The 22,429-nt window shown below is 40.5% G+C and overlaps 1 protein-coding gene across 7 annotated transcripts in view; it reads left to right on the top strand.

The window, feature by feature from the left end:
* KCNMA1 (potassium calcium-activated channel subfamily M alpha 1) overlaps positions 1–22,429 on the top strand; it is a 709,157-nt gene that overhangs the window by 555,731 nt on the left and 130,997 nt on the right. For all 7 annotated transcript variants that reach the window (XM_023527946.1, XM_023527936.1, XM_011355314.2 and 4 more), the window contains exons 15-17: positions 5,091–5,159; positions 14,575–14,661; positions 20,850–20,926. In XM_023527946.1, the coding sequence (XP_023383714.1) occupies positions 5,091–5,159; positions 14,575–14,661; positions 20,850–20,926 (233 nt within the window). The remainder of the gene's footprint in view (positions 1–5,090; positions 5,160–14,574; positions 14,662–20,849; positions 20,927–22,429) is intronic.

Here is a 22,429-nt window from a genome sequence, read left to right as displayed (position 1 = left end):
CACATTTGCATACTCTTCCTGAACACATTAGACGGTGCAAACTCTATGACAGGTTTCTATGCTTAATTCACACCAGCAAGCAATCTTGCTAGTCAAAGGGGCTGATTTAATGGCAAGAACAATTTATTTCCTTCTGGGTAGGTAGAAACAGTTGGACTCTAATTCTTAAGAGCCTTTGCTCAGGAACATCTGGGTTGAAACTACTATAGTTAACAGATGATGCTGGCAGTTTAAAAAAAAAAAAGGCTTTGTATAATGTCGTTGTCAAATTTGGTAGACTTCTACTTAATAATTATCGAGAAAGCAATCTTACTTGTTATTACAACAGTTTTATTGCAGATTGCTGGTTTAAGACCTTTTTGTGACAAGTGGCATTTTTTTTTCTTGAAAATAAAAAAGAAATCATTTCTATTCCCCTGTAATTATTTTTGCAGCCAGCAACAACTTCCTGCATTGGACATATTGGGACATTTTATTTTAGAAACCGAGAATTAAATTCTTGCTAACTTATGGCTGATTTCATTCTGTTTATCACACTGTGAAAGCTTTCTTGCTTCTTTCTTATACCCTGCCTTACCCTAGGCCTCCTTTCTCACCCCACCACAGTCCTGTAGACATTTAAACACTATAGACTGAGTAAAACTACAGAACTACTATAAGGATTGGATGAGCAAAGCCCATTTTGCTTTACCAAAAGAAAAAAAAGGTGTTGAATAATGCAAGTAAATGTTTAATCTCAGGACATCAATTTTGGGTAGTCTGAAGGCACGTTCTTGGGGCGAACAACTTGTCACAGGATTTGTAGAGGGTCCCGAGGAAAACTTGCTGTCTGAATTTTAGACTTGTACTTACATCGTGGCATAGTGGATTAAAGGCAAAAATTAGATTCCCAGAGCGCATCACTGCTGTTATTTCCTTCTACACCCCTTTCCCCCCAATCTGTCTGCTTCTAACAAATGAGACAAGTTAAGAAGCATCTTGTTTCATGATTCTATTATCACTTCCGAGCCTTCTCTGCCTAAACTAGACTTTTCTAGTTTGCCACTTTACCTCTTCTGTATTATTCCAGCAACTCATGAGTTTCCGCTCCCCATTCTATCATATCTTTATGTAATTAGCATTTATTGGAAGCTTATGCTTTGCACTTTGCAAAATGCCAGGGAGACAAAGCATGCATCTTGCACTAAAGAAGCTCACAGTCTAGAGGGAAGAGAGATGAGTAAATAAACGATTACCGCACCATACCACACCCACCGCCCTGTTTATTCTCCTTGATTTGCTCTTCCCCACTGGACCCCCAACAAGGGTGGCACCTCTGCTGCAGCCTTAAGCCCAGTACCCTGACATTGGCCAATTCTCTATGGCAGAATCTAATAGAAAACTGTGATTTTAACAAGGGGAGACAGTTCTGTTTCCAGTATAAATTGTAAATTACTCAAGATTGTTATTTTGCAAACATCCAGACATGCTCTTAGAACAGGAATTAAAAACTTAGATGCCCGTAGTGGGAGAGTGAGGTGGTCCGAGATAGTAGGGAGTGGTGGGGACTGTGGTACACTGGTGCGCACGTGTTCCATCCAGAGGGGCAAGTGCTTCAAAGCTCTGATCCCTGTTAGCCATACAAAACGTAGCTGTGGTGTGGCCATATCTGCTTAATTGAGGAAAGCTAAAAGGTTAGTTTTTATATAAAATCACCTGTTGGCATCTAATTCCAGTTTTTTAAAAACACTGTGCTGACCAAACAGAACATGTGTGCACATTGGGCTTCTGGCCACCACTTCATTTCCTCCACTTTTATGAGAAACATCTGTGCAGCACTCTGCCTTGAGACTTGAGTTCCTCTTTTGACATCTCTACATAAACGCTGAACCTTGAACAAATTGCTTGATTTCCACTTTTGGCTTTTCTACGTAAAGGCCATTTGACCTTGAGCAAGTCACTTTCCCATCTTTGGACTTCAGTTTGCCATCTGTATGAGAAGGGCAGAATAAGCCAATCTTGAAGGGCCTAAGTCTGAAAAATCTGTGGTTGTATCACTGTTTATATATAATCACTTTGTATACATCGCTCTGTCTCCTCACCCATCCCTTTGTCCCTTTGGCCAGTGAGGAAAGGCTCGTTTTGGGTCAAAGAGCTTCTTAAAAAGAGGCTTCTATAAAGCAGTATAGAATCATCTTAGATAGAGATTTGAAAGTTATGAAAGAGGACTCAAAGATCTGCTGGTACACCCCCTGCTGGTACACCCCCTGCTAGGTTATGAATGTGCACAAGGCGACGTAGATTTTATTGACTTTCCTGCCTTGGAAAGCTTCTTTCTTTTCATATCTAGTTGGTAAATGGTATGGTAGTAGCTAGCAAGACATAATTCATTATTACTATGAACTGTTTCTTCCCTTCTCACTAGTAGGATCAAGTCGTTAAAGCAGTTAAGATCCTTGATCCCATGAACTACCAGAGTCACACATTGAAGTGGCCGTTGCTCATGGGATATCAGTAAATTGTCCTCTTCGTGATTTGTACTAAGTTAAGAATAGACTTCTCCTTGAATTTCTGGCATTTAGCTGTTATTTACATTAAAAAGTAGTTACTTAATCTTAGTAATTTGGTTCAACAAATATTGCATAAGCCATCTGATATTTTAAACAAGTTAAGCCCCAGAAGTAATAGCCCCATAAAGGGTGCGTGTTAGCCGTGCTCATTGGGACATAAATTAAGAAGAGCATTTTTCCAGCTGTAGTTGGATACATGGGTTGGTGTTTCAGCAGACTGCATAATCAGCACAAAGCCCAGGCCATTAGAGTCTGCTGGCAGGAATCAGAAAACCTGCAAATCATCGGGAAATCCCAAATATGCCTGGATGGAAGTGGTCCTTTGAAATCTGACTGTTGAAAGCAATATGGGTGACCATGACCTCACAAGCAGCAATTGGTCTTATTCCCTCCAGAGAGCATGAAGCCTTCATCAGCATCTTACCTGTAAGCAACACACTCACAAGTCTGACACATCTGATTAGGACACTTTGCTATTTTAAACCAACCCAAAGCTTCCCATTCCAATTGGAATAAGCTACAGACTCCTTGCTGTGGCCAGCAAAGTCTTCATGATCTTGCTCCCACCTAGCTCCTCAACCGATCATTATCATAATTGACTTTGCTCATTCAACCGTAGCCTTGATGATAAGACCATGATAAGACCATGCCGGTCCTCAAACACCCCACGTACCTTTCTGCCTCAGGGCCCTTGCATGTGCCCTATCTCTACTCCTATAGAATGTTCTTTCCCCAGATCCTCTGATTGCCTGCTTCTTCTCATGACACTCCGATGCTCTGTGCTTTAGCGTCACTTGCTCCGAATGGTCCTCCTGGAACACTGCAGATGACAAACCTTCCCAGTTACTCTTTATCCTCTTAGGTGCTTTATTTTCTGTATAATACTTGTCCTCGTCTTGAAATTTATTATTTATTCACTTATTCATTTGCTTATTGCCTATCTCTCTCAATACAAAATAGACTTCATTAGGGGTGAAGATATATATTCTGCCAAATATCACCTGGGACCTTGGCAAGTTACATGGCCTTTCTGAGCCTTAGTTTCATCACCCGTAAAAGAGAGAGATCAATAGAAGCCTGAATAACCGGGGTAATATCTTTCTCTTAGGGATACTGTGAGGATTAAATGAAAGCACCAAAAAGGCCCCGACCTGTGACCCAGCACATCCTTACCCTTCTGATGCAGGACCTAATAACCATTAACTCACTTCTCAATCTATCAGGAAGTCTTTAGGACATAAATGATAATGCCCATTATAAAAACACAATTTTAATGTATATTTTTTTTGTTTATGTGAACTTTTATTTCTGAGCATATAAATATATATTTTCACCTAATCGTATCATGCATTTACATATTTATATCTATATAAGAGTATTTGTTGATCTTATACTTTGAAACATTCTTCAAAGTATCATTTTGAATGCTAACATATACCATTATTGTACCATACTTTATTTAACCATTGTCTTATTACTGGACATTTAAGTTGCCTTCGAATTTTTTACTTTGTATAAATATTACTACCTTGAACATTTTTATGCGTAAGTATTTTACTGAACCTTTTATTATGTTCTCAGACTTGAACCCCAGTAAGTGGAAATCTTTTTTTGAGCTTGTCTGTATCAGTGGTTCCATGTACAGCACTATGGGGAGTTCCGAACAAGTCCAGAACTCTTAAAGAGGTTTTGCTGGTTGAGGAGACAAAGTTCAGACACATGAAACAATAGGGAGCAACCACAGCCAGACTGACTAAGGGGTAGATGATGTAGTTTGTAGGCAGGGTGCTGAAGGAGTTCTGAGAATAAAAAGAAAATCAGAGAGCAGCAGTAGCTGGAGAAGACCTACCTAGGAGGTTGGATTTGATGTGGGCCTGGGTCAGGATGGGTCAGGAAGAGAGGAGAGGACATTCCAGGGGGCAGTATCTGCATCAGTGAAGGCACGGAGGCAGGAACAAGCCATTCTCAAAACTGTCTGGGCTGCGGACAAGAGCAGCAGGCAGATGAGGAGAGACAGCCTGGATGGAGCCAGGAGTGACGGTGCCGCAATCATGTGCTGGGCAGTTACACAGAAGCTAAAGATTATTACCCTCATTCCCAGCACATAGGGGTCTGCTCGGAACAACAATATGAGCCATTTGTACAAAAGACCAAAATGGAATCCAAATAACAGGTCCAGCTGCTCCAAAGGCCTCCCTCCCCCTGCAGTTAACATTTTACTACCCAACTGAGTAACTAATGAATCTGGCCCAGCGTAAATCCCCAGGCACAAATTCCTGCTTGGGGTCTGTGTCTAGACATCCAGACCTGAGTGCAATTTGCACTTTGAACATTCAGCGCCTTATCACTTGCAAGAAATCAGCTTTAATGGGGAAGAGGGAAGGTGTCGCTCACAGCCCCCTCTCTTTGGCACAGTGATCGTAGAATGAGAGTCCCTTGGATAACGACTGCATTAGTTGATCGAAAGGTCATAACAGTGTTTGTTATGTGGCTCTGGTTCTTCAGAAGCACTGACTGAGAGGTTTCTCCATCTTATTGCAGGCTGTGTTTTGTGAAGCTCAAGCTCCTAATGATAGCCATTGAGTACAAGTCTGCCAACCGCGAGAGCCGGTAAGTTTGCTGCAACTCAGCGTCCGGCTGACGTTCATGATGGTGAGAGTGCACCCTCGGAACTTCTTTCTTAGGCATTATTTATTTGTTTGCAACCCTGATGCAGCACCTCTCTAATCCTAGGACACATTTCAAGGCATGCTCAACCAGACACTGCTATTTCTGTCCTAGAGCCGCCTGGCATTCTGAGTCTCATTGGGCAGAGAGTGTTTCTTCGGGGGAAAGGGCTGAGACATTCAAATCTCCATCTGATCATGCCAACTTACACTTTTTATTCTCTCAGCATAAAACCGAGACAGACACTGTCCTATAACCCCTTTTTACTGTCATGAGCACAAAGCAGGTGGACTCTGGCCTCCTTCACAGCAGGCTTGGGGCAGAGCTATGATGGGAGATATGAGCTCTCTTGATAGCCAAATTACAAGCAGCCTATTGTGTACCATATGGGCTTCTCCCGGTGCAACCGAAATCCAGGTGGCAGAATATCAACTTCATGCAAATTAACCAGGAGAGCAGGGCTCAGAGGCAGGGACCCTTTTTATTTATTTATTTTGTACTTAATTATGTGCAAATCAGACTGATGAAAGATTAGGTCTGGTTGAAATAGATAACACCCCAGTCAATATATGAGTTCACACTGGAAAAAGGAATCCTCATGTTAATATGAAATTTTGTTGATGGAATTGTATATGTATTACAGATAAAATAGAGATGATTTTTTCTCTCTCCCCCCCACCCCCCGTTCTTATTAATCGTTTTGGAAGAGAACTCACTGAGAAATGCTCAGGCTTTTGTCCTCTGAAATGACATCCATGGTTTGTTTCTAGCTGTAGTCAATAAGTCTCCCTGTAGATGCCCAAGTGCAGAGTGCAGGTACCCTCCAACATACACCTTAATAACTGAGCAGAGTATAGGTTCCTGCTATCATCATTTAAGTTTTCATTATCTGGATGAATGACTCAATAAAGCCAGACTTCCAAATGTGCAATCTGTGAAAAAAAAAAAAACAAAAAACCTGGATTGTAAGAAAGTCAATCCAATGTTCTCTGTCACCTTAACTACCAGATCAGATTGCTCACAATCTGATCAAATGTTAAGCTGTTTTGAAAATCCAAATCCACCAGAAGGAAGAAAAAATGGTAGATTTGGTGGCCACATGTAGAACATGGCCATAGCAGGTAGAAAATCTGTATGTAGATACGCATTTTCCTTTCTGTGTTGGCAAAGTGAAGAATATTATTTACAAAAAACAAAAACAAAAACTGAGCATCCTGGCTATTTCCTGTACAACAGATAACGCAGATGTTTCTGGGACTGCCGCTTGCCCACGTTGTTGCCAGTAGTCTCCTGTACCTGTCTAGGGGGAAATGTGTATCCTGGATTTTTGCAAATGATATTCTTTGTCTTGCCAAGTCAGTAAATCTTTGTGTAATTCAGTGTTCTCTCTTTATCACTTTTGTGCATTTCTCAAAAGTGTCATAATGTGAGTGACTCTTCTGGAATAATTTCATGGCAGGAAACTTCACCCTGAACCTTGACTGGTCATCTCTCACCTGCCATTTTTTGGTCACAAGAAGGGAGAGAGAAGGGCTGTTAATGGTTTTGTGTGAATGCGCTGTCACCATTCTAAGAAAAATGACTCAGAGCTTTCCCTGAAGACAGAATCTTTTCTTTGATGGACTCTCCGATTAATTCATAAATCAGAGATGTTTTCAACAAAGCCATATTTACAGTTAGAGGTTTTTGTTTGTTTCGTAAAAGGGCGAAAAGAACTTTGGCTTTGATTTGGCTTTCTGTGTGCCGTTGCCAGCTTTAATCCTCAAATGTGGCTTGGTCTCAGTGTGGAAGCTCATTGGTTCTTGTGGAAAAAGGTGTGTTTGAGGGAATGTGGATCACGCCTCTGAGAAAACACAGGACTTATCAAACACAATATCCGTGTTTAAAAGAATCAAGTGTTGGACCCTTCCCGAGATAACAATTTTGATTTTTGATTTTTTTCTTCACTGAAAAATTCCCCGTTTCTTTTCCTCTCACATTTTCTCAGTGACTGGGTATAACAGTTGGGAGAACCGTGCTTCTCCTTCCCACCCCCTCGCTCCAACCTGTGTTGAACTACCTCCTTTGTTGTTTCACCCCATGATATTGTTTCCATGCTTTGCTGAAAAACTTTGTTTTCACGTGCATCCTTCAAATAATTTGAAACAAAGGTTTTATTCCTTCTTTTCTTTCTGGTGTCAGTCAATTTATTATCAAATTGTTTGATTTTAAATTCTTTTCTTGTCGTTTTGCAGAAGCCGAAAGCGGTATGCACTCTTCGTTAACTTTCCTCCCAATCTCCACCCTCTATCTTCACTTCTAACCACAGGACTAACCATTTGCCAAGAATTCAGGAAGATAGAGATTATATATATGCGTATATGTATATATAATCTCATTCCCTTGTCTAGTGTATATATATTTATATATATTTATATACGTATATTTATATATAAACTCTTCTCCAACTAGAGTACCTAAAAATGGAAAGTAGCATATTGCTTTTCTTGTTTGATTTGTTGATTCTTTCAGATGACGCACTAACTTCTTTGCAGGAAACCTAAAAAAAAAAAAAAAAAAAAAAAAGGCACAATCCTGTTTTCAGTCATGGCACCAATGATGGGAACAAATGCCATTCAAGTTGAAAAGGAGGACGCTTCTCTCCAGCCTTTGGTGTCTGTTTCTGTCCTGTCCTGATGTGTCTTGGTGTCCACCAGACTCTGTGGTGCCATTTGTCTATATACCACATCCACATTCCCAGTCACCTCCTCCTCTCTGTGTCCACTTTCCAGTTTATAGAGCAGAATTTATGTCCTTTTATCCACAAAACAGAGACCAAGCCCTTACACTTAACTCTTTTTTCCTTATGCTTATTTTGATAACATTTTGCAGATTTTATTTATTGGGCAGTACTCAGTACAGACTTAGGATACTGCTACTAAATTGCCAGATCATCACATTTGATTTACTGAACGAGTACTGTTTATTGAGATGAACGTATGGCTTTATGTTTTTTCTAGTGTGTTTGGGCATATTTCTTAATACGAAGTATCTCAACTTTCACCATGTGACCTCACCCTATTTTGCTGCTGTTATATGTTGCATGAAGCATGACCAAATCCTCATCGATAACTTTTTTTGAAAAAACTTTTTAGGTTAATATTTTTGGTGTAGCTTTTCAATAATGTGTTCTCTAAGGAAGTATTGTTGAAAACATACTATTGAGATGCTTACTTGTTCATCTTCTCAAAAGTTGTTTTTCTCTGTGATTGTAATCACTGTCACATGTTTGTGTTTGTAATTGTGTGCGAGTGAGTGTGTGTTTTGTGTGTGTGTGTGTGTGTGTTTATTTGTCTGTAACTCCTTCCAAAGTCAGTTTTTTTCTGTGATATTTTGAGTAGATGTGTGAAAATAGAGGTGGCTTCCTGTCAGTTTGGTATTATTGATATGATCCAACTGCAAGAAGTTACTGCAACATTTTGCATCTTCAAAGGTCCACAGTGGTTGCACCTCTGCTGTTGGCTTTTGGCCTTTGAGTCCTTTTATCTTGTGGTGAAGGCATGTTGTGATGTAGGCATGACTTGTCCTAAAGTGTGCCAGAAAGTAACATGGCTTGCTCCCAGAACTAAATATCCAGCATTGTTCTGTCTAAATGAACTCTCTCTTCCCCATCTCATATGGATATTGTTTTTCTTATGTGCAAAATCTGTTTTAAAATGACATTTCTAAAATTATTGAGATGGATTCAGGATAAACAAGTCCTTGCCCCTATCATTGTTGGACCACAGTGGTGGTCTTTTGAGTATGACCAACTGGGAGCAATCTTCATTATGCTGTCTCTGTGTAAGTGAACTGGGCTCAAGTATATTGAAGCATGGAATGCACACTGTGAAAAGTGTGTGTGTCTAGTTGTGTGGGACTCCAGCAGCATATATTTTAATGCCCAGAAGAAGTGAAAAGTTCCAAAAAGGCAGTAAGATTTGAGATTTGGGGTTTCTGTGGCTGTGCCCCTAACACAGCCCATAAACCCCTCAGTTGTACTTCCTGAGAGGGGAAACAATAAGTTCCAACAAAGTTGCATCCAAATAGAAATAGTATATGGCCTTGTGTAGTCTAAGAGCCACTTTCAGTGGCATGATTCCTCTGGGCGCAACATGAACTGAAGCCCTAGATGGTTCTTATTCTCTCACTGTAGTTAATGAAGTCCCATTAGCTTGCTAGACACAGATATAATTACCATGTTATCAAGTACAAACTACGTTCTCATGTGAGTGATATTTTTGTAATTGCTCAGGGAATGGTACATTACACCTACTTGAAATCGAGTGGAGAGGAGAGATACATACCTTTCATATTTATCCATAATGGATAGAAGTTTTCTTTAAAAAAACTATGTTTTAGTTGAATTACTAATCATCGGTTATCTCTAAAAGCAGCAAACAAGTGAAGTTTATGATAAATTGAAGAAGAAATATCTAGATGTTTCCCAGTTGTTATGTGTATGTAAGTGGTAGAGGAAGGGAGTAAGTCATTTTGCCCCATCAAACCTCAAATCTCCACCGTGACCAAAATTCAGATACACAGGGAAATGCATCACAGCTTGAGACCTGCAACCCCTCCTGGAGGAACCTGACAGTGCCATGTCCCTGGTGGACAGAGCCCTGCGGGCCAGGTTCACGTGAATGCGTTTTATGTTTAGGAACACGTATTTCAGTTCAAAGCGAGTGGCGTTTTCATTATTGAAATCAATTGCTCCAACTCCCCAAGTGGCTAGCTGTTTATATATTTGTGTATTTACATATTTATACTTAATGTCCCTGGGATATTGTTGGCTCATTTGCCACCCCCCTAGAAGAGGTGTGGTTGCTTCTTTGTTAGGCCTTACTGATAAGAACTGTAGGTTAGTCTTTGAAAGAACAACTGTGATTGACTACCTTTGTCTTTACTAGAGAAAGAAAGGAACACTTTGGAACTGAGACCAATGACTCATGTTTTTCACTCATTCTACAAATAGTTGAAAAGTGCCTATTACATGCAGGGCTCTCAGCTGGCTACTATGATAAAGTTATCTATAAAAAGTAAATGAAATATGATCATGCTTTATATTCCTTTACTCAAGTACGAGTATATATTTGCTCTCTATAGTGGGCGAGGAGTCAAAGAATAAGCCTAGATACAAAACTAAAGAAAAGAAAAAGAAAAAGAGAGAGAAAGAGAGCTTGAGTAAGAATCCTTGGGGGAAGGGACCCCACCAGCCCTTTGCCTCTGGCTGTCATTGAATGTTTTCAGTTGAAATTAACAAGGTCATAAAAGAAAGAGGATAATTTATAGATCGCTTGAAATGAGAGAAAGTCCACCTCTGCCAAGAAGATGTCCCTATCGGAATTCTGCTAATTGATATATGGACTTTTTTCTTAGAGATTTTCTTGATTCTTCACGTGACACGTCTTGATGTTTATCTCTGATAAGCTAGTGAAATAGACAAAGTTGGAGCCAGAGGCCAATTTAAAGTGATACACAGGGAGGGAGACTTTTGGAAGTCACAAGAACAAAGAGACCTAACACTGGGTATTTTAAGAGATGTAGAATCTTTGTAAAGATTTACATATTCCCATTAGGAGGTCAATAACATATCCTAAGGATAGTAGGTACTTTTTAGAAAAATGATTACTTCTGTCTAGTATTCTTATCTTTTCATATTTTCAAGAAGAGGAAGGTTACTATTTTATTTAAACTTTCTACATTTGGAATGCATATTGAAGACTTAATGTCTAAAATATCAAAAAGAGTAATATATTTCCTTAAAGAGTCTTTAAAACTTTGTATCCTTACCCAGAGTGTATTATATGCAGTGGTCCCCTGCAATAAGACGCATGTGTTTCTTTACCAAACCCTTAACTATATGAGTGGAATCCAGCATAATGAGCATCTTTATGTATCTAGATTTCTTAACTTCATTATTCTCAAGAGCTGGGCTCACTCTTTTCATTGCCACCCAGAAGACTATCTTAGCCTGATCTGAATTGAATAGCTGCAAATGATACAGCCTCACACCTCAAGTGGAGGCGGCTTAAAGCCTTTCACCCCTGTCTAAGTGAGAACAAGAGAACATCCTAGAATCATGTTATCAGTGCTGTACTAGGAGATGCTTTCCGTGCTTTACACCAGCGGTCCCCAACCTTTTTGCCACCAGGGACTGGTGCTCCTATGAGATGATCTGAGGTGGAGCCGAGGCAGTGATGCTAGGTAGCACTGAGGAGCTGCTGCAAATACAGACGGAGTTCCTTTCGCTCACCTGCCACTCACCTCCTCCTGTGCGGCCCAGTTTCTAACAGGCCAATGACTGGTACCTGTTCACCGCCCGGGGGTTGAGGACTCTTACCTTACGCAATTAGCCATAAGGTTTAAGGAACATAGAGGTACTCCACTGTGCAGCTAAAAGCCAGTCCACATTAGCCCATCCCCAGATATAGTATAGGAATAAAATGTTACACATACTGTCTTCAGTAAAAAGGTCTTTCAATACCAACAGAGTGTCTCTTGGTTAGTTTCTTAGCACCAAGGGCAAGATGGAGAACTGATGCTGTGAGAGATTACTTACCTTTCATGTAGTCGTTGTAATTACCCTACTTACTATTAATAGTGACCATGTATTAAGCATCTGCTATGGAGAGGTCACTCAGCACATAGTATATACTTTAATTCTCTCAGCAATACTGAGGCATAGTGGCATCCACATGCCCACGTCCAGGACCTGAACCCACAGGCCTGACATTTGCTTGCTTAACCATCAGCAGCAAAACTGAGATTTGAACACAAATCTGTCTTACACCAGTGCCCAAATCTTTCCTCTCCACCATACTAACTTGACTGAAGGAAGCTCGAGGGCTGTAATAAATTTTCTTAACCTGCAGTCTCTGGAGTGACAATCTCAAATTTTCATGGTAGGCCAATTCTTGTTCACTGTTGATAAAGAACAGAGGAAATTAAAAGAGACTTTTCATTGATGGGAACCTCGCTATCACCACCGTGACACAGTGGGATCGATCATTGGAGTGCAATTAATGAAGCATATAATGTAAAAAAGGGAAACGGGTTCTGTGTGAGGCTTGTTTTGTGCATATATGTCACCAAGACATTGATGAGTGTCAAATTTCCTCTTTTGAATTACGTTGTTGAAATCATGATAGGATTTTTTTTTTTCACTCAGAAGCTTTTTCTTACACTCTTATGTGAATACATGTCAACATGTAGAATTTTTCAACTTTAACATTAAATTAGCTCTTTTAGACTCCAGAAGTACCTGGAACTTTTTGGAATTTTTTGTTATGTTCTTGTCCATTATTCTGAAGTGTACAGTTCTTTACCCTGTAACTTCATCTCATTATGGTCAGGATGTTTTATTAGAAGCCCTGCGTTCCATTTCATGGGGCCAGCTAAGGAAAATATGACAATCCATTTAAAACGAAATACCCTTTTTGCTTTTTTTGCAATAATGAATGATAAAAGGAACAATAACCACTAGGCATTGAGACTTCTATTCATTATCTCACTTAATCTTCTGAAGAAAGACTAGGATTATTATCATCCCCATCTTGTAGGTGAGAAAAATGAGTTCTAAGGAGGTTTAGTAACTTGCTCAAAGTCAGACAACTACTAAATGGCAGTGCTGGAATTTGGACTCAATTTCTGCTTGCAGAGCCAGAGTATACCAGCGATATCTTGAAGGAAGGGGGTAAGAAAGTGTGCAAAATCCAGATTGCTGCCTTTCTAAAACATTGCATTTAAATGTCTTTGAAAAAGGAATCCATCTTAATTGTAAGCTCTCACTCTTTCCTCCTCATGATTATAAAAAGTCAGAGGGTTGTTAGACGAACGTGAAGAGTTGGCGGAGCGGGGTTCAGAGGTGCCTGTACAGTGCTGCTGCCGTCTGCAAGCTGTGCTATTAGTGTGGCCTGCTGCTCATTGTTGCTTGTAGTTCTAAGGCAGAACAGTCAAATCTTCATGGACTCTTGCTATTATTTAGTGTCGATAATAACAGTGACACAGGATTGGTTTCATTCTGTCAGGTCTTGTTATGGGTAATAGTGGATGTTCTTGTGACCACAAACAATTATTTTGCAATAATGATCTACTTATTTCTTGCAACAGAACAAAAGTTCACCTGGGTCCTTCCTGTATTGCTACAGACACATCATTCTGTTGGCTGCAGTACTTTTCAAGAATGACTTGACCAGCAGAAAAGGATTATATGTTAATCACCATCCTCCATTTTGATTGTTTTAGACAGTTAAGGACTTCCTTTAGCCTAATTCCAAACATCTATTACATTAAACACCCCCTTTTCGGATCAAAGACTCCATCTGTTATAACTGTTGCTGCATTTAGAGTCCCTAAACACTGTATTCATTCAGCCCAAAGCCTTGTCTCAGTCTCTGTGCAAGACATTCCTGTATTCTGCTTTTGATCTGCAGAAAATTGAACTTGTTTGTTTCATCCATTTATTGGATTAGGATACATTTATCACTTCTGTCAGTCCAAACACAACTTGGTCAGCTAATCTAGTTACCCCACTTTGAAATAGGACAGTGTATATTTAGGTTCATACTTTCCTGCAGGCAAAGTTTTTTTAGTGCTAATTTGCATTTGTTTTCTAATTACAGTTTGCCCCAATCAGGATGTACTAGACATGCACCTTATTCAAACACGTCCATAACATTTTTGTAAACAGCAGACTGGAATAATTAAGTATTTCCAATCTCTGGCATTTTTCTTTTTCACTTTTCTAGTAGACCTAATTCTTCCTACATAGCTTGCACATGGAATCTACTTCCGTGTCCTTATTAATGTCATGCAGATGTTCTGTTTGCTCCTGCATTGGTTATGGGTGTTTTGTACCATTCCCTGCAGCGAAATGTGGTGTGTACACATGTATGTTTCTGTATGCATATAGGGGACCCATTAATGCTCTGTCATCTAACAGAAAAATGATGTAGCAATAGCTTTATTAGACTAATGACACTCAATGTTGACCGTCAACAGCAGTTTACAAAGGGGTACATTATTAGGAACTTTGCTTCAAATCAGAAGCCTGTGATGGCAACCCCATTATACAAACCCAGTCCTAAAACCTAGAGTTGCTTTCATTTCTGCAATCGGGAAGATGCCAGCCTGGGAACTGAGCATCTGAGCTTTATGATGGCGTTATCCAATTAAATGTGTGAGAAAGTAGACATCAGGCTCTAGACAAAATTTTTAAGGAAAGCATTAGACTAGTGGGCCCCCTATACAATTAACAGTATGGCATAGCCTTTACGGTTTTACTCAGAACGTGGCCTCACAAATGTGTCTTCTTTGTTTGTTTTTGTTCACTGAGCAGTATATTAATTAATCCTGGAAACCACCTTAAGATCCAAGAAGGTACTTTAGGATTTTTCATCGCAAGTGATGCCAAAGAAGTTAAAAGGTAAGAGTTTATTTTCATCTGCCTTCCTTTCTATTCCAGCCATAGATATCTTGATCCAATGAAGTGGGCCATATGTACAAGGCCCTAACCCCAAAACTTCTTAACTTGTCTAATGGGCATCAAATGAAGCCAAGTCTTAGGAAAAAGAGATCGTGCTATCATCACATGCTTCCATGCACCCCTCTTCACATAATCAATTCCACATCTTTGAATTAGAATAATAACATTTTAGAACTAGGGGGGTCTACTTACCTGTTCATTCATTTCCCAAGGGAAGAAACTGAGTTCCAGAGAACTGAAGTGGTTGTTCAAGGTAGTCCTGATGCTTGATCACCCAGAACAACATAACATAGGACAACTGGTTCTTTGTCTAGTATTCTTCACTTAATATTATCCGGGATAATTTATCGGGAATTATCAGTTTTTTACTTTCAGTGTCAAATGGAATCTCAGAAGGTTTGCATTAATTTCAGATGAAATACTTAACTGGCTATATTTCTATTTGTGGCCTTCTTGGTAGGTAGCTGAAGTTGTCAGCTTCGATTCTCAAGCCTCTGGAGGTACAGCCCAGAATTTCATTGGCCTCAATGTTTTATGACACTTTTATTAACATCTTTAAACCTGTTTAAGCAGCCTAGGAAATCATAGAGCTCTTTGTAAAGCACCATGGAATATTGTTATATTTGATACCATTCTGTGAACTAGGAAAAACTTACTAGCAGAAAATGTGATTCAAAAGATCAGGTCACTCAGCTCAACAATAACATTAAATAAACTATTTTAAATAAATTATTAATAAATTGTGGACGTCTGTAATTATTTATTTGAGCCTGTTGTCTTCATTTCCATGAATTTCTATTCAAAGCCAGGCCTGTACTAGATGTACTACACTCTTTATTGCTATTCCTCAAAATAACTTTGTAAGATAAGTCTTCTAAAACTCTCAGGGCTTTGGTTTTGTCATCTGTAAAATTGAGATAAATGATTTGTCTCGGCCACATAGCACATAAGCAAGTGGCAGAGCCCAGAGTGGAGGCTGTCTTTTCTTTTCTAAAATCTGCACTTTTTATCGAATTTAATAATACTCGCAAATTCTTATGTAGAGTTTAACATGTGCCTGTTCTGATACCAAGTACCAGGTATTGATAAACTCATTTAATCCTCTCAACAACCTTATGAGATGGTAGCATTATTATATCCATATGAGGATACTCAGCACATAAGTAAATTGGTTAACTAACTTGCCCAGAGCCAAACTGCTAGGATTAGTAAAGTCAGGATTTAAAACCAGAAAGCCTGATTCTAGGGCTTACATTCTTAATTATTTGATAAGAGGCAAGCCTGACACTATGAGCACAGAACTATGATATTTGACAACCGATGCTTATTATTTTCTTCCTCGTGACCACTCTTGCAAACTAGTCATACCAGTCATAAAAGCTCTCAGGAAAAAAATGGATGAAGAAGCCAAAAAAGAAATCCTTAAAAACTGAGCTACTAATGACTTAAATTTACTTTTGCCAATTGGGAAAGGATGGCCATTATTCAGGTGTGGGAGAGGAAAACCTCCTTATCTAGTTCATGGATTCTCACTGTTCTTTAGGACTGCCCCAAGAACTGGGTTTCCTTGAGAGAGGAGAGTCGGGGAGAATGGGACTGAAGCCTCCCAGGTCTTCTAGAAGAGAAGACTGTACTCACGTTCAGACTGAGACATAAAAGTTGGAAGCAGCAACTCAGCACCACAAACACAGGGCTGGGGAGCACAGCGGCACCATAGATCACGTGTACCTCCCACATAGCCAATATAACATGAAGCTCCCATTTGTGTAATTCTATTTCCTATTGCATCTCTCACTAATGAATGTCACAAATACCAGGCAGTCTAAAAAACAAATTACCTCCTGTATTAGGGAGTGCAATATGTCTCATTTCAGTGCTTTATGGTATTCACAAATACATGCTGACACAATCAGCTACAACACCAGCCTGTAATTTTCTGTGGTGTGTGATGTGTCAGAGCAAATGCTGTCAGTTAGGGGATTTCAAATAGATGAAGACTGCAGAAAACCACAGAAAGGACATTGGAGATTTGAATGAAACTAAACAAGTTTTGTAAAAATGGAAAAGTAGATCACGATGCTCTAGTATTGAGTTTGCACTGTCTGCTGCAAAAAACAAAAAACAAAAAACAAAATAAGTTAATGAATTCTGGCTCACAGAAACTTTCAGATGCAGTGTTTTAGAAAAAAAAGAACAATGAAACCATGCAATTCCAGTCTTAACAAGATTTGGGGCCCTTGTCCTTTACTCATTGCCACTAAATATTTTGTTTTTTGAATAACCTTAACATAGTCTTTAATGGAAGAGTCACAAAAATGATGCCTCACAGACCTAGCTTACAGACACGATTCATTTGAGTTACAATTTAAAAAAATAAGTAGCTATCAAGATGAAGAAGTCCTAATCTTTTATATAAAAATCCTTATTACAGGTTTCTCCTGAAAAACTTGCAGATCCAGCATTACTGGGCAGCATTCTCATACTCTTTCATTCATCCAATATCTGTAGGTCACTCACTTTCTACGACACTCTGTACTTGGTTCTAGGGAAACAGTGGTGAACAATGGCCACATTTTAGAGAGGAGAGAATTGTAGTTATGTTTATTCGTGGTGCAAAGTATTAATGCATCTGAGTCATTGATTTAGATTGGGTATAAGTGAAGTTTGCTTGGAGAGAGTGACACTTGAGCAGAGATTGAAGTGATGGGAAAGAATCCATCATACAAATATCTGAAGGGAAAAAGAGACATGGTGGGAACAATTGTGTTGTGTTCAAGGAACCAAAGGAAAAAGAAGTGCCACTTGGGGGAGTAAAGTGGTGAGATGAGGTTAGAATGGCGAGGCTGGTCTCCAAATGACTTTATACAGAAGTTGCATTTGTTATAAAATGGAGTCATGGATGGCTTTAAGCTTGGTATGATGTAGTCTGATTTATGTTATTAAAAGGCCTTTCCACCTGCAGGGTAGAGAACAGGATGCAATGGAGCAGGAGGGGAGTTCAAGAGACTCAGAGACTACTGTGTAGATTAGGTGAGAGATGGTAGCTTGGTAAGTGGAGGTGAGCAGCGAGACTAATTCAGAATATATATTGGAGAGTTCATAGGACCCACCGATGAACTGGACATAAGAAGCGAGGGGAAAAAAGAGGAATCAAGAATGGAGCTCTAATTAGGGCCTTATGCAATTGGGATGGGAAAATGGGAGGAGGAGTAAGTTTGGAGTGGTAAGGCATTAAGAACTCAAACTGGGCCGTGTTAAGTAGGAGGTATGTACTAAACATACACATGGAGATGTCATAAAGGCAATTGGACCTAAGATTCTGGAGTTCTGGGGAAAGGTGGGTGTTGGAGGTATAAATTTGGGTGCTATGTCAGTAAGGGTCCCAGCAAGAAACAAATGACACTCTTAAATGGGAAAAAGGAGGAAAAATTTATGAAGAGAATCTATAAAATTGTGGACAGGGAGTTAAGGAAAACCAACAAGGAATGGGCAAGGCATCCCAGAGCCAGCAACAGAAGGGAGTCACTCTCAGCCCTAAATATGGAGAGTAAAAGGGAAGGAGGGCTGTCAGAACCAGACAGTGAGGTTGTGGTGTACAAAAGGCTGCCTCGCAGGATCTGTGTCCTTCCATAGAGAAATATTGCTATTTTATGACCTGGCAGGGAAGAACTTGTCTCTTCTCACTATCCAGCCTCCTACTGGCTTCCTCCATTGACCAAACTCGATGAGAAACCAGAGGATAAGAGATCCTAAAGGTCTTCCTTGCAGGATGCTGATCTAGTCTTGATGATGTATGTGGCAAGGTCACCAGCAGAAGGCTGCTTGAGGAAGGTGTAGGAGAGGAAGTGGAGAGGAGAGCAGAGAGGGTCGAGGCGAGAGGTGGAGTTATGGGATAGATCCTGGTAATATTAAAAGGCCCCTGGAATCCACAACCATGGATTTAAAGTGAGATCAGGCAGCACAGTTGTGTTTTCTTTCCCTAGCTACACTCAGCTCAGATGCAGGTCTGCAGTAAGATGGGGGCTTTGCCAGGTGAGCATGAGAGAGGCAGAGATGGGTGGGGAAGAGAATGGCACCTACAAAGAAGTGCCACGAGGCAAAAATCCACTGGAGCTTAGATGCTCTGCCCTCTCCAGTTGGGGGATGTGTCTCCAGGTCACCATAGACTGCTATCCTCACCCTGTCTCACTTATTAACTTTACCCGTCTGGCCCCTGTGGGTATTTCACTTCTCAAATCTAGCTTTAATTCATGAAGTAATCATACTTTATCTTTTCAACGGTCTATTCAGACTCATATCATTTCATCATCATTCAGTAGAGATGTGTTTAAGACTTTGAACTCTGGAACTAGACCGAGTGGATTTGAATCCTGGCTCTGCCACTCAGCTGTGACCTTGGGCAGGTCGCTTAAACCTCTCTGTCCTTCAGTTTCCTCATTGTAAAACAGATAATCACTATACCTCCTTCAAAGAATTGTTTGAAGTTCAAATACTTTAATACTTATAAAATACTTAGAACAGCTCCTGGCCTATCGTTTGTGCTCTATAAATATTAGCTATTATTAATATGTGTAGTAACATCAAATAGGGAAGAAAATGGTCAAAGGAAGCGGAAGCGAAATTGCTTTCTTCTTTCCTGCCCTTCCCCTTTCAAGGCAGGTTGTCATTGATTGATTTGTTAGCCACATTGCCACTGAGGGCAAACAATCAGCTATCTTTTTCTTTTCTTTTTTTCCTTTCTTTTTTTTTTTCTTTTTGGCAACATGGATGAAAATTGACATTTAAAGAAATAGTGGATGAGCTGCTAGGGTGAAAAGAGCATTGGGCTTGGATCTAGACGTCTTGGGGCTGGCCAAGTTCCAGCACAGGATGACGCTGGGCCAGTCATGACCACCTCTTCCATTTACAGATGAGAACACTGAGTCCCAGAGACTGTGGCTACAAGGTCTCAGATCTCTTCCAGATTCAAAAGTCTCAACGGTGGTTTCCAACTGGTGCCAATCATAAATGCAAGTCCTGTGAAAAACAAAAAGGAACCTAGGAAGAAAACGGTCAAGAATTGTGTTTATTTCTTTATAGCCCTGGCCAAGAAAAGACCACTTTTATCCATGGCATTCAGTTTTGTGTCAGGAGTGGTGAGGTGTTGAGCCAGGGATTTGGTTAGTCCCTATACCCAGAAGGTTTAAGGTCATTCCAGTGAGTTTTATCACCTCCCCAGTACTGAAAGGACACAGGCCTCCAGTGCTGTTCTTCTAGGCCCCGTGCACTTTAAATAGTGGTCGAATGATCTTATTTCGTCTCATCTAGAAGTTCTGTGACATGGCCAAGGCATTTCATCATCACATATTGACACTCGAGTCAGATGAGGGGGTTTTCCTGTTGACTGCGTCCTCTGAGTCTCCTTCTACCGATCCCAACCCTAAAATACCCTCCGCCCACCCCATTCTGGTTGTCAGCTGAGCTGTGCTGCGTCGTGAGAAGAAAACCTTCGTTTGTTGCATGTTCTTAAGGCTGGAGAGTATGGAAGTTGGTCCAGCCAATTTTGGAGTAAATATGGGCTATGGAATCTCAAAAGGAATTTGACAAGGGAACCCTCTGATTCATTACTTTTTACTTTCCCTCTCTACTGTCTTCTTCAACCCCTCTCGCTTGGGCTGAAAAGAAAAAGATGCTTTCAAAGTGACAAGGTGAATATTTTTATTAGACTGAGGAACATCATCCTTATGCCCCTTTAATAACCAGACTGAAGACTTTGGAGATGTATGTGACTTCCCCACCACGGGCCCGGGGACGGTTGCCCACATGTTCTGAAGAGCAGCAGCGAATGCCATTCTCAAAAATGAGAGACGAATGAGCAGACAGTGTCATATTGGCACCCTTTCCCCCCGTTCCTTTTCAAATGAAAGTTTATTAAAAGAAGGACTAACTCAAATCGCAGAGACCTGTGTTTGAAATAAACGGTCTTGCAACAAACATTTCCGTCTATAAACGTCTAAACCTTTCAAAAGATTAAAGGAAATTAGTGCTGGCGTGTTTCATTAATTTGGCACCACAGTGGAGGAAATGTGGTACTCATTTCATTTGGGTGGATTATGAAATGTGTCAGTTTTTCCATTCTCTTTCTCCAGGGCATTTTTTTACTGCAAGGCCTGTCATGATGACATCACAGATCCCAAAAGAATAAAAAAATGCGGCTGCAAACGGCGTAAGTAATGTTTCTTTCCCCCTTCCCTCCCTCCCTTTCCTTTTCCCCAAATTCATTTCCTTTCTCCTTTTCCTATTAAAGAAACAGTAAACATCAAGAGTTTTCTTGAAAATGTTTATGTTTCACCCAACAGTTTAAAGAGACATGAAATCAATACCTACCCTCACTTAATTAGAGCAGAATTTGAAAAATCACCACCATCAACACCTAGGAGTAAACCTAGCGCTAGTGCCTAACCCTGCGTCTTGTCTCTAAAGGGTGCCTGGGTAGAAGTGTCCAGTCGAGCACAGTAAGTACGGTATGTGAAACAGAGGACAGCTGGGGCCGTGGAGGAGGAAGTGTTTTTGCACAGTGATTTCCAGTAGATGGGAGGCTGCCAGGTGTGAAGACGGCTGTACTGGGGCAGAGAGGGAATTGAGTCTGAGGACTCGGTCTCTTAAATGGGAGCTGACTCTCTTGCCATTTGAGATCGCCGCAGGTTTCGGTAGCAAAGGCCATAGCTTGCGATCGCAAAGGCCATAGTTTAGACCGGCCCGAGAAAAGAACTTGGCCATCACCAATGGACTTCATTTGTCATTGCCCCAGTGACCCTCCTCAGACATCATTGCTCTTTGGGGTAGACTAGATTGGGTTCAATAGCTTCTGGCATATCCTGTCTCAAACGCCACCCAGAGCAGCTTGCCAATGGGGCCTCTTGAGAAAGATCTGGGGAGTCAGGAATATTGGATTGTGAGCTCTTGGGAAACCAGAACTCAAAGTGGGCTTGGCCTTGAGAAGGCCATGCTTTCGCAGTGATCATGTTGCATTACCTAATAAAAATTGTTCATAACCCTAGGGAAAACGGTAATAATGACACCTCCCTTCCTATGGCGATTTAGTGTTTTTAAAGCTCCTTATGATCATTATTTCCTTTGATCCTTACCATAATAACATCCCCTGCAAAATTGGCAGGGGATGTTATTAATCCCATTTTACAAAAAAGAAGAAACTAAGGCTGCAAGTTTAGTGAGAGGAGGAGATCGCTGAGAGTCATACGGACCCAACAGACAGGGTTCAGGCTCAACCCGGAGGCCTTTTTGATGCTGTACCCTAATCCTGTTTTCAGGAGAAAGGTCAAAGTGGGTGACGTGGTTCTGATGAGTAAGAACAGAGTTATAAAAGATCATCCCATGAGATGCTTTTTCACAAGCAGAAAGCAGTCAAGCACTATCCCTGGGTTATCCCCACTGAAGCAAGGGCTTTATTCACCGCCCTCCTAACGAGGGCACAGTAAATGTAAAACCAGTCAGACATAAGCATTGCTGTGCTGGATCATGGAGAAGACACTCGAACTCTTGGGCAAATATTCGTAAGGAAAACCCCTGGTCTAGAGAAGTTTCTGTAAAACTCCTCTCAGGCTGCTTCCCAATTTGGGGTAGCTTGGGTCCACCGTGTTGTCCCCCCTTATCCGTTGACTTAACACACAGGGCACCCTCCTTTCAACTCTGACTCCTCACCAAGATA

This window comes from Pteropus vampyrus, unplaced genomic scaffold (assembly GCF_000151845.1).
Source record: "Pteropus vampyrus isolate Shadow unplaced genomic scaffold, Pvam_2.0 Scaffold20, whole genome shotgun sequence".
Lineage (NCBI taxonomy): Eukaryota > Metazoa > Chordata > Mammalia > Chiroptera > Pteropodidae > Pteropus > Pteropus vampyrus.
This window is presented reverse-complemented; position numbering and strand designations above follow the sequence as displayed.